Source organism: Agaricus bisporus, assembly GCF_000300575.1.
Source record: "Agaricus bisporus var. bisporus H97 unplaced genomic scaffold AGABI2scaffold_9, whole genome shotgun sequence".
NCBI lineage: Eukaryota > Fungi > Basidiomycota > Agaricomycetes > Agaricales > Agaricaceae > Agaricus > Agaricus bisporus.
This window is the reverse complement of record NW_006267372.1, coordinates 771762-785308: the sequence shown is the minus strand read 5'-3', so window position 1 is coordinate 785308 and position 13547 is coordinate 771762. Positions and strand designations below refer to the sequence as shown.

General features: G+C 49.5%; 8 protein-coding genes across 8 annotated transcripts; 4 read left to right on the top strand and 4 right to left on the bottom strand.

The window, feature by feature from the left end:
- Positions 1 to 42: 42 nt before the first annotated feature.
- Positions 43 to 1830, top strand: AGABI2DRAFT_120670 (hypothetical protein; the record flags this gene model as incomplete). Its single annotated transcript, XM_006463820.1, has 3 exons — positions 43 to 401; positions 448 to 566; positions 614 to 1830. 3 exons carry the CDS (start codon positions 43 to 45, stop codon positions 1828 to 1830), a joined length of 1695 nt encoding a protein of 564 aa, XP_006463883.1.
- Positions 1831 to 2032: 202 nt separating this feature from the next.
- Positions 2033 to 4992, bottom strand: AGABI2DRAFT_208828 (hypothetical protein). The gene is made up of 4 exons (XM_006463819.1): positions 4882 to 4992; positions 4644 to 4832; positions 4315 to 4593; positions 2033 to 4260 (listed from the first exon to the last, which is right to left on the bottom strand). The coding sequence occupies exons 1-4, from the start codon at positions 4948 to 4950 to the stop codon at positions 2113 to 2115; spliced, it is 2685 nt and encodes an 894-aa protein (XP_006463882.1). The 5' UTR covers positions 4951 to 4992; the 3' UTR covers positions 2033 to 2112.
- A 306-nt stretch (positions 4993 to 5298) lies between these two features.
- AGABI2DRAFT_138155 (hypothetical protein) lies at positions 5299 to 5984 on the top strand. The gene is made up of 4 exons (XM_006463818.1): positions 5299 to 5337; positions 5390 to 5530; positions 5587 to 5733; positions 5790 to 5984. Exons 2-3 carry the CDS (start codon positions 5440 to 5442, stop codon positions 5730 to 5732), a joined length of 237 nt encoding a protein of 78 aa, XP_006463881.1. The 5' UTR covers positions 5299 to 5337; positions 5390 to 5439; the 3' UTR covers position 5733; positions 5790 to 5984.
- A 1723-nt stretch (positions 5985 to 7707) lies between these two features.
- Positions 7708 to 8211, bottom strand: AGABI2DRAFT_75217 (hypothetical protein; the record flags this gene model as incomplete). The annotated part of the gene is made up of 3 exons (XM_006463817.1): positions 7708 to 7813; positions 7895 to 8042; positions 8109 to 8211. Coding segments are annotated over 3 exons (357 nt in total), but the record flags the coding sequence as incomplete, so codon positions are not given.
- A 423-nt stretch (positions 8212 to 8634) lies between these two features.
- On the bottom strand, positions 8635 to 9718 carry AGABI2DRAFT_194565 (hypothetical protein). Its single transcript, XM_006463816.1, has one exon. The coding sequence runs from the start codon at positions 9682 to 9684 to the stop codon at positions 8899 to 8901; it is 786 nt and encodes a 261-aa protein (XP_006463879.1). The 5' UTR covers positions 9685 to 9718; the 3' UTR covers positions 8635 to 8898.
- A 6-nt stretch (positions 9719 to 9724) lies between these two features.
- AGABI2DRAFT_138153 (hypothetical protein) lies at positions 9725 to 10223 on the top strand. Its single transcript, XM_006463815.1, has 2 exons — positions 9725 to 9777; positions 9832 to 10223. Exon 2 carries the CDS (start codon positions 9849 to 9851, stop codon positions 10161 to 10163), a length of 315 nt encoding a protein of 104 aa, XP_006463878.1. The 5' UTR covers positions 9725 to 9777; positions 9832 to 9848; the 3' UTR covers positions 10164 to 10223.
- Positions 10224 to 10591: 368 nt separating this feature from the next.
- On the bottom strand, positions 10592 to 11259 carry AGABI2DRAFT_194563 (hypothetical protein). The gene is made up of 3 exons (XM_006463814.1): positions 11130 to 11259; positions 10988 to 11077; positions 10592 to 10929 (listed from the first exon to the last, which is right to left on the bottom strand). The coding sequence occupies exons 1-3, from the start codon at positions 11240 to 11242 to the stop codon at positions 10857 to 10859; spliced, it is 276 nt and encodes a 91-aa protein (XP_006463877.1). The 5' UTR covers positions 11243 to 11259; the 3' UTR covers positions 10592 to 10856.
- Positions 11260 to 11325: 66 nt separating this feature from the next.
- AGABI2DRAFT_138150 (hypothetical protein) lies at positions 11326 to 13522 on the top strand. The gene is made up of 12 exons (XM_006463813.1): positions 11326 to 11361; positions 11415 to 11461; positions 11509 to 11544; positions 11600 to 11652; positions 11705 to 11774; positions 11833 to 11867; positions 11919 to 12097; positions 12149 to 12384; positions 12440 to 12651; positions 12700 to 12849; positions 12902 to 13139; positions 13196 to 13522. Exons 1-12 carry the CDS (start codon positions 11343 to 11345, stop codon positions 13211 to 13213), a joined length of 1293 nt encoding a protein of 430 aa, XP_006463876.1. The 5' UTR covers positions 11326 to 11342; the 3' UTR covers positions 13214 to 13522.
- The last annotated feature ends 25 nt before the right edge of the window (positions 13523 to 13547 follow it).

Here is a 13547-nt window from a genome sequence, read left to right as displayed (position 1 = left end):
TCATGTGATGGTGACGCTGAGTCAGCAAGTGCACTACCCCCGATGGCCCGCACACTTGCAAAACGAGCCATGTCGCTGTGGCAGCAGCACCCGCACAATGTCCCGCCGCCGTTCCAGGGCGCACCTCCTCCTCCCAATGGCGTCAATGTCCCATACTGGAACCAGGGCACCTGGATGCCCAATCCCCACTACAACCCCCACGCTGGTCGTCCAGCTGCAACCCAATGGCTGCCTGGTAATGGCTGGGGCATCCCACAGGCTACTGGCGCCTACTATCCTGCTTATCAACAGCAGCAACAATCGTTTAATCCCTACAAACGCCAGCCAAAACCTCCCAGTGCAGAGTATCTCGCTCTCAAGCTCTCTGACAATCCTCTCGGCCTCACCAACATGGTTCCTGCGTCAGTCTTTTCCTCATTCACCCTCTCTTTACTCATTCTACTCTAGCGAAGAAGTGGAACGTCAAGAACGCGAGCGACAGGAGGAACAACAGGCCCAGGTCACCCAGACCACCCCCTGGCTATGGGCTCCCCGTCAGCTCGACGAGGACGAGGACGATCCAGACCGTGAGCTTTCCCTTATCGATCCCTCTTCCTCTCCTTATCCCCCACAGAACCCGCAAAAGAACCTGTCACTCCACCCGACACTTCCGAGCCTTTTGCGTCCAAGGCCACCCTCCAGCCCACCTTTTCCTCCAACATCATCCGCACTCCCCAACACTACCGATCCTCTGCACCCGTCCAAATCTACGCTTCACCTAAACGACCCCTCGACCGAGGAGCCTCTGTCGACAATCTCGCATCCGAGATCGGTCGCCTTTCCACCACCTCTGCACCTCTCATCCGTCACCATTCCATGCCTGCCACGCTTTCTCACCATCCCAACTCAAACCCTTCCATCACCGGCGAAACACTCACCCGTGAACCTGACCCAATGGAACTTCTCAGCCCACTAGCCGGCGTTCTTCCTCCTCCCAAATCGCGCTCTAACCTCGGACGCCACTCCTCTGTCCCCGCAACTTCAACGACCTCTCTCGACCCCATTCCAGAATCTTCTGCCACAAAATCTGTCAGCCATTCCCGTCCCCGTACTCCAGCACCTCCTCCCACTCACCGTTCTAACCGACACGACGGATCTCGTTCCAGTTCCACCTCTCCCTATAGCGAACAATCCCCCACTGTTTATTCTTCTTCTTCCGGTTCTGGACATAGTCCTTACCATCCTCATTCCTCTCCAACTTATCAAGATCCACACGTTCGAAATCCATTACCGGCCCCTCCAAAACCTCATGAAACCTATGAACCCTCTAATCATCATCATCATCACCACTATACCTCTCCAGGTACTTCCAGTAGCAGTTTCACTTATATGCCCCCCAGTAGTGCACCACCACCACCACCAGCATCCCCATCCCATTCCCGTTCCCGTTCAAGATCCTCTTCAACCACCAAAGCTTATACAGAAGAACCTGGAACTGCAGTCCTTCACGCCAATGGTAAATCCACCGTCATCCATCTTTCATCCACCTCCTCTCCCCATGAAATCTCTTCCTTTACATCACCAACCGAAAAACGTGTCAAAAAATCATCCAAACGCCAGCGTCGGAAAGGATTTTGGAATCGACGAGGTGATCATGTGACTGCTCATGGTTATATCGTGTATGCCCCTCCTGATCAAGTCTATCCTGCCGAATTGGATGACTATCCAGATGGGAAAGATGCGGGGTATATGAATGAAGATGGCCATTTGACGTCGTGGCATAAGAGACCTACTTTTAATCCTCCTGGTGGTTATCTCTCCGTTGAGTTGTTTCTCTTTTGGTTGGAATGATAATGCTAATGGGATACTAGATCATTGAATATGTCTAGTTTATTATACCCCTTGTTGTCCTAATTGCTTTTTGCGTCTATTGTACATATATATATATAAGAACGGAAAGCATACAAGTTATAGATAATCTACGAACCCCACCCAAAAGGAAATTAGTACGGAAAATACACATGCAAAACTATCAATACAAGGACGAGTGACAAAAAATAAACATATGACTCCAACAAAACGTCCCCAAGTCCACGACAACACTCAAGTTGATTCAGATTTTCGACCGACGCATCACTCGAAAATCTGACCCAACCCAAACGTTCCATGCACTTCCCGCATATGTCCATAAATCCCCTGTCCACCTTCAAACGTCTTCAAACACTGCCAACATATATGCGTCTGACATCTCGTGCACGTCATATGATTACATCCCTCCGTCCTCTCAATCGCCGCATTACACGTCGGACAATGCTTCACATCATGCTCCTTCACCCATTTCTTAAACAACTCGTCCTGTACTTGATCCGCACATTGGAATCCATCATGCGCTTCAGATCCGCATCTCGTACATATACTCGTCAAACATGACGGACATTGCAATGCCGCTTTTTGTGACGTCGCGCGATACACCTGTGGACAATCGGGCGAGGGACAGAACCGATACTCCTTTGGCCGCGATTGGATATGCGAAAGGAAAGCAGACTCGACGAGCGACATGACTTCCGGCGTGGAAAGCACTTCCTTGGCCACAGCAATAGGTATCTTGATTCCACATCGTCCCTCCTTCCCCAAACATTTCACAGGGAACGACCGCCGCTCAGCCGAAGAACGCAAATAATGCGCGACACAGTCCCGACACCACGTATGCCCACATCGCAACTCCAAGGCCGACGAAGGTTCACCGAAACAAACAGGACACGTCGGGCCATTATAGGCCTTGTCCGCCGGTAATCCACGCTTAATCTCGTCCACCGCTTCTCTAAACGTACGGAACAACGTGAAATCGCCCGAGACAAACATCGCTCTTTTCTCGAGATCAATTTGCGAGTTTTCCAGTCCATGCTTGTCCCGCAAAGCCCGGAGAGTCGCACTCTGCAGCGCCGCACCTAGAAGTCGACCAGGCAAAGGAATCTGAAGCTTCTTTTGTGCTCGCAACTCTTTGACTTTGTTGATGATCAGGCCGACAACTCGAGCACGGTGGACAGAAAACCCATGAACCCGAATATGACACCGAGTCTCATCAATGACAATTTGAACAAACGGAGGACCAGCCTCAAGCCGGCGCAAAAACCCATAACCCGCCGGCCTTGAGAAAAATGAGTCCCAGACCACCTTCCCATCACAACGCACGACTTCGCCCTTCACAATCGTCTCAAACTGGTGCTTAAGATGTGCCAACTCCTTCTGACCATCAGCGTTAAGACGAACTATGGCTCCACCCGTGTTCCGGCGTGTGACGACAATCGCATCGGTAGACGCTCGTCGTGATTCTTGAAGGGCATCAATGGCAGTCATCAGCTGCGCAAACTTTTCTGCAGTAAGCGAGTATGAAATGGTATGCACATGCTTCGCACGGATCACGGTAAGGCCCAGACATTTTGGCTTGCGACCATCCAAATTTTGAGCCGCCTCCTTTGCCTTGGCGGAAGTTGGATATGTAGCCCACGCCTTGATCATGCCTCCGTCGCGATATGGGGGTGGTAGAATCTCAAAAGACTCCGGAGCACCACGTGCCCATAAATTCTTCTTGATGAACTTCTCCGCATCCTCAGCGTCGGTATAAGAGGGGCGCGTCCACATCATGTCGACAGGGTTGACAAAACGAACCATATCAGCCTTGTCGACGTCGAGGGGGACCCCCCGGAAGTGAACGTTGACCATATCGACTACAGGCATTCCCTCATAGATAGACCCCTTCAAATAATGCCCGTTCAATGGATTCGACCGAGCAATTTCAAGAGCGTGCTGGGCGTCTGCCCCATTAGAATAACCCGCATAGACTTGCTTTGCAGGAGCCTCCCAGGTTACACGAACAGAGGTGTCTTTCATGATGGCGTTCGCGACGGTTTTCATTGTGCCGCTTGCAGCAATCTTGGCAGTCAGCGTTAGGTCAAACATTTTTTGCCCATTCAATGCATTCTGGGCTTTTTGTGCCTCTGCAGCATCCGAGTACGTCACTTTGAGAACAGAACCAGGGAGAAATGAAGGGGGCATGTATAGTTCCTCGACCAACCCAAAAGAGCCAAGAACCTCTTTCAAGTGGTTTGCTCTTACTCGTGTTGAGATATTACTGATTAAGAGTGTGGAGGATTCGAAAGCAGTCTGAAGCCGCTGGATGTCAAATCCAGCTGAGCACTGAACACGCATGTGATCATGCAGGGTGAAAGATAGCATGAACTCTTCCTTGGAGTCGAAGATTTTTGGCTTGGTGGGGGGTACCTTAGCAAACCGATATCAGTGATGAAATGAATGGATCACTGAAAGAGAACATACTGGTCCATCGTTCTCCAAATCGGGATGAGAATATCGACAGTTATGCCCGTAAAAACACCTTTTCTGTAGCCATAGACGACATATCCGGGTCGTGTTTGGTGGAAAGTGTCTTGCAGGCTCCTGAATCCCAGGAGGTCTAATGGGAGTGGGCTTCGTCGACGGTGTGGGCGTAGGAGGTTCGGGAGGTGTAGTGTCTTGTACGGGGGTCGTATGTACTACTGGAGATGTCGTTGGAGGTAAACCCTTGGACGACTCTGCCTCAACAGGTGGGGGTTCATCCTACTTGAATGGTTAAGAAACTTCAACACATAGGCAACGAACAAACTGACCATCTCTTTCACATGTTTGAACATACATTTTTCTCCTATCGGGCAACGACCAGTTCTTTTATAGATAGCGCAAATGCTGTCAAAGGGATTCCGACGGGCGGGAGGGTCCTGCCTTTCTTCTCGTTCATCTTCACTCGGAGCTGGACTAGCCGTCGTTGGCGTCGAGGATTGTGATGACGCTGAAAACAACTGAAAAGGGATGAATGTTCTTCCAAAAGAAGGTTATTCGAAAACTCACCTGCTCATTACCACTCACTGGAGAGCTGGAGGGGTCCGTCCAGTTCTCCGGATGCGCTGAAGCAGTCATCCACGCACCACTAGAATCCCAGCCACCACCAGACTCTTGAGTATCGGGCACTGGATTTGAAGGGGCGGATGGCGATTTCAATCTTGATAGAAGAGAACGAAGGGCTTCCGGAAATTGCTCCAGTTCCTTCTCCTACTCGGCAATCAGCCTTGAAGATAGCATGACACACTAAGAACACACCGTATTGCCCTCTTCATGAGTCACGGGGGGAACTGCCGATGGGGGATGAACAGGATGGATGGGTGAAACGGTCAAGACCTCCAAAGACGCCCTGCGGAATTCATCAGGATTAAGAGGATGAATGCGGTCACACATTGGACCATATAAACAGCGACCGAAGAGATTTTTGCGACATATCTCTGATTTCGAGGCTCGAGTACGGTGTGCCTAAGAGAAGTTGAGAAACAAGATCAAGCTCACTGTAAAGATGGCGGCGCACCGGAACTCCACAGGGAGTAAATGGATGCTTTCGTGTTGATGAAGAATACAATGAGGAGGGGGACGACGGTGGAGGCATTGGCGACTCTGACTGGGGCTTGTCGGAGCTTGATGCTTCGGAAGCGTAAGGTAGGTCAAACGGCTGACCAAAGATATGACTCTGAGTCATGGATAACATGAGGGAATCCCTTCACTTACAGGTGGAGTCGCCCGTAGGCGGACATGGTCATTCGGGTCTATGTCTATCTTTCGTGGATTGGGCGTGGCTATTGATGATGGTAGATGCGGCACATGTAAAGGGGCCTCCGCGTTTTGGGATACGGCGGGATGAGGGGGATTACTGATCTAGAAAGTAACGGTGCATAAACGCAAGCAACCACAACATAATGTGAAGGACATACTGTGTCCTGATTACGGGGTGGTTCATGTCCTAAACGTGGTTTGTAGAAGTGCGGGCGATAGTTGTTTGAGCGGCCATTGGGTTGCGAATACGAGTGGTAGTGTCTGTGGCGGGGAGGGATCTGGCGTTCTGTCTGGAGGGCCATGCTCAGCAGCGGAGGATGGTGGTGGACAGAGTCAGGAGGACAACGCCGATCATCAACAGCAAACACTCCACGCTAGTAGTTCTCATGCGTCACTTACTTACAAGTTAACTAACTGCTACTGGGGCTCACTCAACCAGCGAGGAATACGCGACACTCGACTACGACGACAACCACAACGTCGGCCACTCGACCGACTCACGGCCAACCGGGCACAATCCAGCTGCACCTTATCGGGCGTTACAACCGGCGTCTCTCTGCCAACCACCGAGTACTTCCCAGTCAAAACCTGTATGGCTAATCTTCTTGACGTAAAATAAACCACCACAGCTGCACTCTGCATCCAATTAAATTAAAACCGTCTCGAACATTCAACTCTGGTCTTGTGGTAATGACTTACCATCAACAATGATATACCCACGCGCAAAGCCCACTCGAAGCCGCCAACCAACGCAGTCAGTATTCTAAACAAGGGAATCTGAATCAGCTTCTTCGCAGAAGCCGAATCAACTGTTGCGCTTATTCCTCGTCAACTTTCAATGCCACTTCTAATCGCAACTCACATTGTAGGACCCGTTCCAGGATCCAAATCAAGCACGAGTCCCATACGTATCGCCTTCTGCTTTCTCTTTCCTGTGCAAAAACACTCCTCAAATCGATCAACGAGTTGTTGACTTCCATCAGGCTGCTTTCAGTTATCTCAGCCAAATCGATAGTCTTCTCTGATAATACCGAAAATTGGGAAAAAATCAGCGACTGTTGGTCATGAAGCACATTCGTTTGCTCGACCAAACTCTGCATGTTCTCTGATAGTTGCCGATTATCCTCCATCGTCTGCATCGAGAGCTGCTATGTGTCAGCCCATAGGTACACTCCTTCGTAACAATAACGACTCAACCAGCCGAAACCCGTCAAGAACAAGTTGCGACTCCTGCCAGCGGACAATTGTTTCATTCTGTCTCGGAGCATTAGCTTTTCATCAATACCAAGGATGGGTGTAATTCGGCTACCAGAATTTTCTCGGTCTGCTGCCTACTGGCAGCTACCATCCCCGAGTACTCCATCTCAAGATCCCGAGCAAGTAAATTCATGGTCCCCTTCACGGTTTCTATGTGACCTGCATACTGTGCCGATGTCAATAAAATGAATAGGCATTGCCCTATTGATGCCAGCTACCGCTATCACCATGCCAGAGAGACGATCTACGGACTGTGACACGTATCACCATCACCACCGCAAAATCATCACTATCCCACCTACCATTTCCTGAAGGCGGTTTTCTGCCTTCTGGTGTTGCTCCAGCAACTGATCTATCCTGGATTGCGCTCGAAGCACAACCTGAAACAATTACAACACAACCCAAATCAAAATGCTCGGTTTCTCTTCACCTTTTCTATTTCTTGATGTATTTTGTTAGGGAATGATGCATGCATGCTATCAAACCTCTTTGCAACGGTGTCCATTCGGGTGACAAGAATCTAAAATATCTGATCAGAACAGCTGTGCACTCCTACGTCAAAATCCTTTTCTCACCCCGATATCTTCATTCCAACCGGTCATAGCGTCGTCTAGTCGTTTGTCACGAGCAGATAGGGTCCGAATAAACTCAATCTTTTCCAGCGTTGCGTTTTGATAAAGATTCTTCGCCAGGTCTATCTCGGCGAGTCAAAAATCAGCCACAGGCGTTCTGCTTTATATAAACCATCATCATCATCGCAATCTCACCAATCTCATTCCATCGCCGAAACGCGTAACAGAGTTGCGCTTAACAATATAATCAACAGGGAAACAATTGAATCTTATCATTCAAAAGCCACCACTTACGCATTTCGCGGAGATATCCAGAGTAGCTCGACCAAAACTGTGTACTCCTGGCTAACGCACTATAGTTTCGACGGATAAAAGTTCCACACCGTCAATATAAAAAAACACAGTCAAACCAGAAACCTCATGTCTGCACCCACTCGACACACTGGCTTGCTGCACCTGTTCTCGCCGACGGATAAGGCGGCCTCGGTGAGTCTGGATCCGCAGGACGGAACTCATGACACTCCAAGGGTATCGAATAATGATTTCCTGTAGCAATCTCGCAAAGTGTCATCGAGATAGACGCTATACGTCATGAATCGATGATTATATGCGCCCGGGTTCCTAGTGTCGAGAACCAGCTCAACTTACCTATAACTCTTTGTTCTTCGTCCATGTCGGCTTCTCCACATTGCGAACGAATACTCTTGGCTCCCATACGGAAACAATCCGGTTTATTGGTATAATGTTCGAGCAATCCTAAACTCCGCGCATGTAAACAAAAAAATCCCTTCGGAACCGCTGAGACGCTGACTCACCCATGCTCCTCTGTACAAGGTCAAGTTCCCCCGGAGATAAGGTTCCTGAGTCAAAATCAATAATTAGACATCTCATTGTATTTTCGGACACCCTGGGTTCAACCTTTTGAATCTATTTGCCGAAAAGCTCGGGGAGACCAGAGAAATCCCGCCGTCCATGGTACGTGGACGATATAAACGAGACCCTGAGTGATCTTCATATCGGACGAGGAGCTCGAAACACGATCGAAGCGTTTGGGATAAAGGGGAAGGGGAGGAAGAAGACAAAATACAATAATAAGCTTTTCGAATGCAAGAAGCAGCTTTTATTAACCTCGGACGCTTCCGATGGCGGTTCATAGTGGGCACAATATATGCGCATTTTTTGTTTACATAAGTTAATACAACAGACAATTACTACAGCGTGTTGGTAATGTACCGCGACGGGGGAGGGGAAATAATAGTACTACATCGCATATATGCTACAGCGTGGCGAAAAAGAACGACAAGAATTAGGTCATGAGTACAGTATTTCTTATGAACAGGCAATAAAATTCTTAAGTGATGGTGTAACGACAGAAAGAGAATGGGGGAAGGTCCCAACTTCGAAGGCGTCGGAAAATAAGTACATGCCAAATAACAGCTCAATGTCGCTCCGAATGGTCTGCCCTCCTTGTTCGTACACTAGAGCCAGAGTGCGCTTGACGCTCCCAGCTCTCAGGGTCCTGATCATCATGCCACTGCATCGTCTGTGGGTCATAATCAAAATCGCCATCCTTGTATCCATACCGCTTCTGCAGTAGTCGCAGTAGCGGACCCCGAAGCTCAGGATCCATCCTCACACTTGCCCCTGGTAAATAGCCACCCACGGCATGACGAGCAAGGCTCTCTTCAAAGAGTGCTTCCTCATGCGTGCAACCACAATTCAATACTCCAGGAGGTGCGTTTCGGGGAGGGTATTTTCGACGCTCTCGTCTCGAATCATGCCAGGCACAGAGTGCATTGCCGGCACGATTGAGAGAACAATACATTTTTTCTCTGGCTTCGGTTCTCCGCTTCCAAGATTGACGAAAAGCTGGAGAAACGTTGGCGGGAGCGGAAGCGACAGGGGTGGTTGCAACGATGGCCTCCAGATCCTTGACCTTTTTCCTGAGACGGCGAATTTCAGTTTCAGGATCTTCTCGTTGATACGGCGATCGAGACCCTGAAGATGAGGAGGGTGTACGGTAAGTACGACCACCAACAACGTATTGCCCCGGAGGATAACACGAGGACGAGTTGGTATCCAAAGACTCTGGGGAGGTATTGCGTGCCAGATCCGTACTCTCGTATCCCGAAGGAGTCTGGAGACCCGAGAAGTGGGGTGGTACGGTAGTTGGGTAGGAGGTTTCAGCGTCCTCAGGTAGCATCGACATGTCACTCCATCCCATGTTGTTGGGATAAGGATATTGAGCATCGGACGAACCTCCCATTGCGCCTAGAAGAGTTGATTCGGAGGCGGAAGGATGCATGATAAAGGTGTCCTGAGAAATCGACCATGAGTGCCTTTGTACTGTAGAGCAATTGCCTGAACTGACCATTGCAGCGTTACCATATGGGGCATTGCGCTCAGCGTCAGAAGGTCGACGGCCTGAGCCCGAAATGGATCTGCGGGCCCCGCTTGACGTGGTCGAGTTCCACTGCATTCTATGAGTTAATTGAGATGCGAGATAAATGTCCCCTCGTGACACTGGTCGGGTCAAAGGGTAGGGTCGTGGACGAAATCTACCACTCGCTGAAGGGGAAGGAGGACTTGCACGAGGTAATCGACGAGGAGGATGGTCGGGAGAAGTGGAAGAAAGAGCGAATGGAGAAGGGGTCGCTGGAGGAGATAACAATGACGGGACTAGTTCGCCATGCTCCTCTTTAATATGAGAAGGGGACACTACCCAGTTGTACTGTAAGGGATCCATCTCTACCGGCGGTGCAGATCAGGTAAGAAACTGCAGTAACGAGCAGATGGACCGGAGAGGCGCGGCTTTTGACTAGTTGTAGATTCTGGGAAATTGATGGCAACTAGCCCTGTGTAGTGTGGTTCAGTTGGAAGCTTGGTCTTGGTGACAAGCCCAGAACTGTGAGATCAGAGGTGAGGCTGTGATATCGGTAACCGCAAGGGAAAATAGAAACTTGGGCTCCTCTTCGAATAATGAGATTGATGATTGGAGATGCTCCGTGCTAGAGGATGATGAATGATGAACCAATTACAAGGGAATGACAGCGGGCCCTGTCTGTTGTTCAAGGCCTTCGGATCAAGATGATGCATGATTCCCACATCGTTACTGGGTAGCAAGTAGCAAGCTGAAACACACTGACCCGCAAATCAAATCGTTCTGGATCTGATTGACCACCTGGTTTGCATTTTTCAACCGCTTAAAATATCTCGGCGCAACACGTGCGGCCGGAGTCATAAACGTCCCAAGTTCTCCGAAGCTTCAATACCAGAGATGAGATGACATTTACGATCTAGAGCTGAGAGAAGACGGAGGTTGCACATGCATGAATGCCTGAGATTCCCAGATACACATGGAATGATAGGCACTAGACAGGTTGGAGCGCGAGGGAGCTAGCGCTCGTTGGGATCAGTGACCTCGTGCCGATGGACATCTTTCCAGGTTGCTTTCACGACGAGCTTCTGGCTGGAGATGATGTGATTAAACATAGCCCGGGCACCCAGACGCGAGGAAGGGTTCATACCTAGAAGCGTCTGGCGGGACAACGACCTCGCCAGTTGCCAGATCAATGTCGACCAACTTTGTGATCTCCACGGCGGGAGACCCAGGACACCTTGCAACAGTATCAACTATGACCGATCATCACAGAGAGAACAAGAACATACAATCTGAATATTCTGGGCAGCGGGAAACAGTGTATCTGGGGCTGCCCGCCGGCGTCTTGCTCCAGATTGCACACGAACTGCACGATTTCGCCAAGGCGGCACCCGGGCTCCATGGCTTCTGCAAAGATGTAACAACGTCACGTGCAGAAAACAAGAAAAAATTTGGAATCAGTGGGCTGATCGCAGTATCTTCCTTGTCTTCTTCCCCCTAAAATGTCCTACAAAGTCGCCGGTATGGATCATCTGTTTGTCCATTGGTTTACGCGTTTAACTTGTTGCTTCCAGATATCTCCCTCGCTGCCTTTGGCCGCAAAGAAATCGAAATCGCCGAGGTATCTAACTTATGCTCAGATCGCCATCGGACGCTCATATTTTACAGAATGAAATGCCCGGTCTCATGCACGTCAGGGAAAAGGTACTTTTTTCATATTTTCATTTTTCATTTTCCCTTGTGCTGATCTTATCTTCAGTACCGTGCTCAACAGCCACTCAAGGGTGCCCGTATTGCAGGATGCCTCCACATGTAATCTATAGAGCTCCTATCGCTTCATCATCTGCTCATAAAAACAATCTAGGACCATTCAAACCGCTGTCCTCATCGAGACCCTCACCGCCTTGGGCGCTGAAGTGGCGTGGTCCTCCTGCGTATGTCCTTATATCCTTGCGGATGATCTTCAATCAAACCTTTATCGTGCATACCCAGAACATCTACTCCACCCAAAACCATGCCGCTGCCGCGTACGCTCTGATCGTCTCTTATCATTCTTAGTGATCTAATACCCCTTTTAGAATTGCCGTAACTGGTGTTCCCGTGTATGCTTGGAAAGGCGAAACCGAAGAAGAATACACCTGGTGCATCGACCAGACTCTAGCTGCTTTCAAGGGAGGAAAGCCCCTCAATCTGATCCTGGATGATGGTGGCGATCTCACTCGTCACGTCCACGACAAATATCCTCAATATTTGAAAGGTCTGCCTTTTCTGACCTCCTGAGTGTATAGTCATTGACAATGTCCATTAGATATCCGTGGATTGTCTGAGGAGACTACTACTGGCGTTCACCACCTCTACAAGGCCTTCCGCGACGGATCGCTCAAAGTCCCCGCCATCAATGTCAATGATTCTGTCACAAAGTCCAAGTTTGACAATCATTATGGCTGCCGCGAATCTCTCGTTGACGGTATCAAACGTGCCACTGATGTCATGCTCGCTGGAAAGGTCGCCGTCGTTGCTGGCTATGGTGATGTCGGCAAAGGTGTAAGTTGATAGGAACTTGCACTCAACTGTCTTGTTATTAACTTCTAGTGGGTAGTGCTCTGAGGCCCTTCGCGGGTTTGGTGCGCGTGTTGTTATCACTGAGATCGACCCGATCAACGCTCTTCAAGCCGCGATGGCTGGTTATGAAGTCACCACCATGGATGAAATCGCTTCTCGTGGTAACGTTTTTGTCACGACCACTGGCAACAGGGATATTATCACTGGCAAGCACTTCAATGTGATGCCTGAAGATGCCATCGTTTGCAAGTAGGTATTATGTTCCTTTGCAGAGACCAATATTTAATTGTTTTACAGCATTGGCCACTTCGACGTTGAAATAGATGTTGCATGGCTCAAGGAAAACGCCAAGTCTGTTTCTAACATCAAGCCCCAAGTTGACCGCTACACCATGGCTAATGGTCGCCACATCATTTTGTTGGCTGATGGTCGTCTTGTAAACTTGGGGTAAGCCTAAGATCATGGTGAGAATACGTTGAGGTTAATCTCTTTACCTTAGCTGTGCCAATGGTCACCCATCCTTCGTCATGTCGTGCTCTTTCACCAACCAGGTTCTGGCACAGATTGCCCTGTGGACCACCCCTGAGAAGTTCCCTCTTGGTGTCCACTTGCTTCCCAAGGAGCTCGATGAAGAGGTTGCTCGTGCTCACCTGGGCCAGCTCAATGTCAAGCTTACTGAACTCACTGAGACTCAGTCCAAGTACCTTGACATTCCCACGAATGGCCCCTACAAACCCGTAAGAGTGATAATAATAGATCCTCATTCAAAGATGCTGATGCCTTTACTCGCTAGTCCCATTACAGGTACTGAGTGGTGGAGTATACCCGTAGAATCGATGGCCTCAACGAGCCCTCGCCAGTGAGACGGGAGAATAGGATCTTCAACGTCCTTTATTTGTGGATGTTCCTTTGATTCGTTCGCAGGAGTCTATTTATATGGCAGGGCCACCCATGGTCGACGCGATCAGGGGGGGTCTGGGGTACGGTGGTAGTGTTGTTAAGATCAGGATTTCAAAGGCCTCAACGAGCCAGGACAGAGTCGTATTTTCATACCCGGATGGTTTTCATGTACAAAACACATAGTCCAGTTCAAAAATGACGTTGATTGTTGACCGAATAATGTAATGGAATGACTGAATACAGTT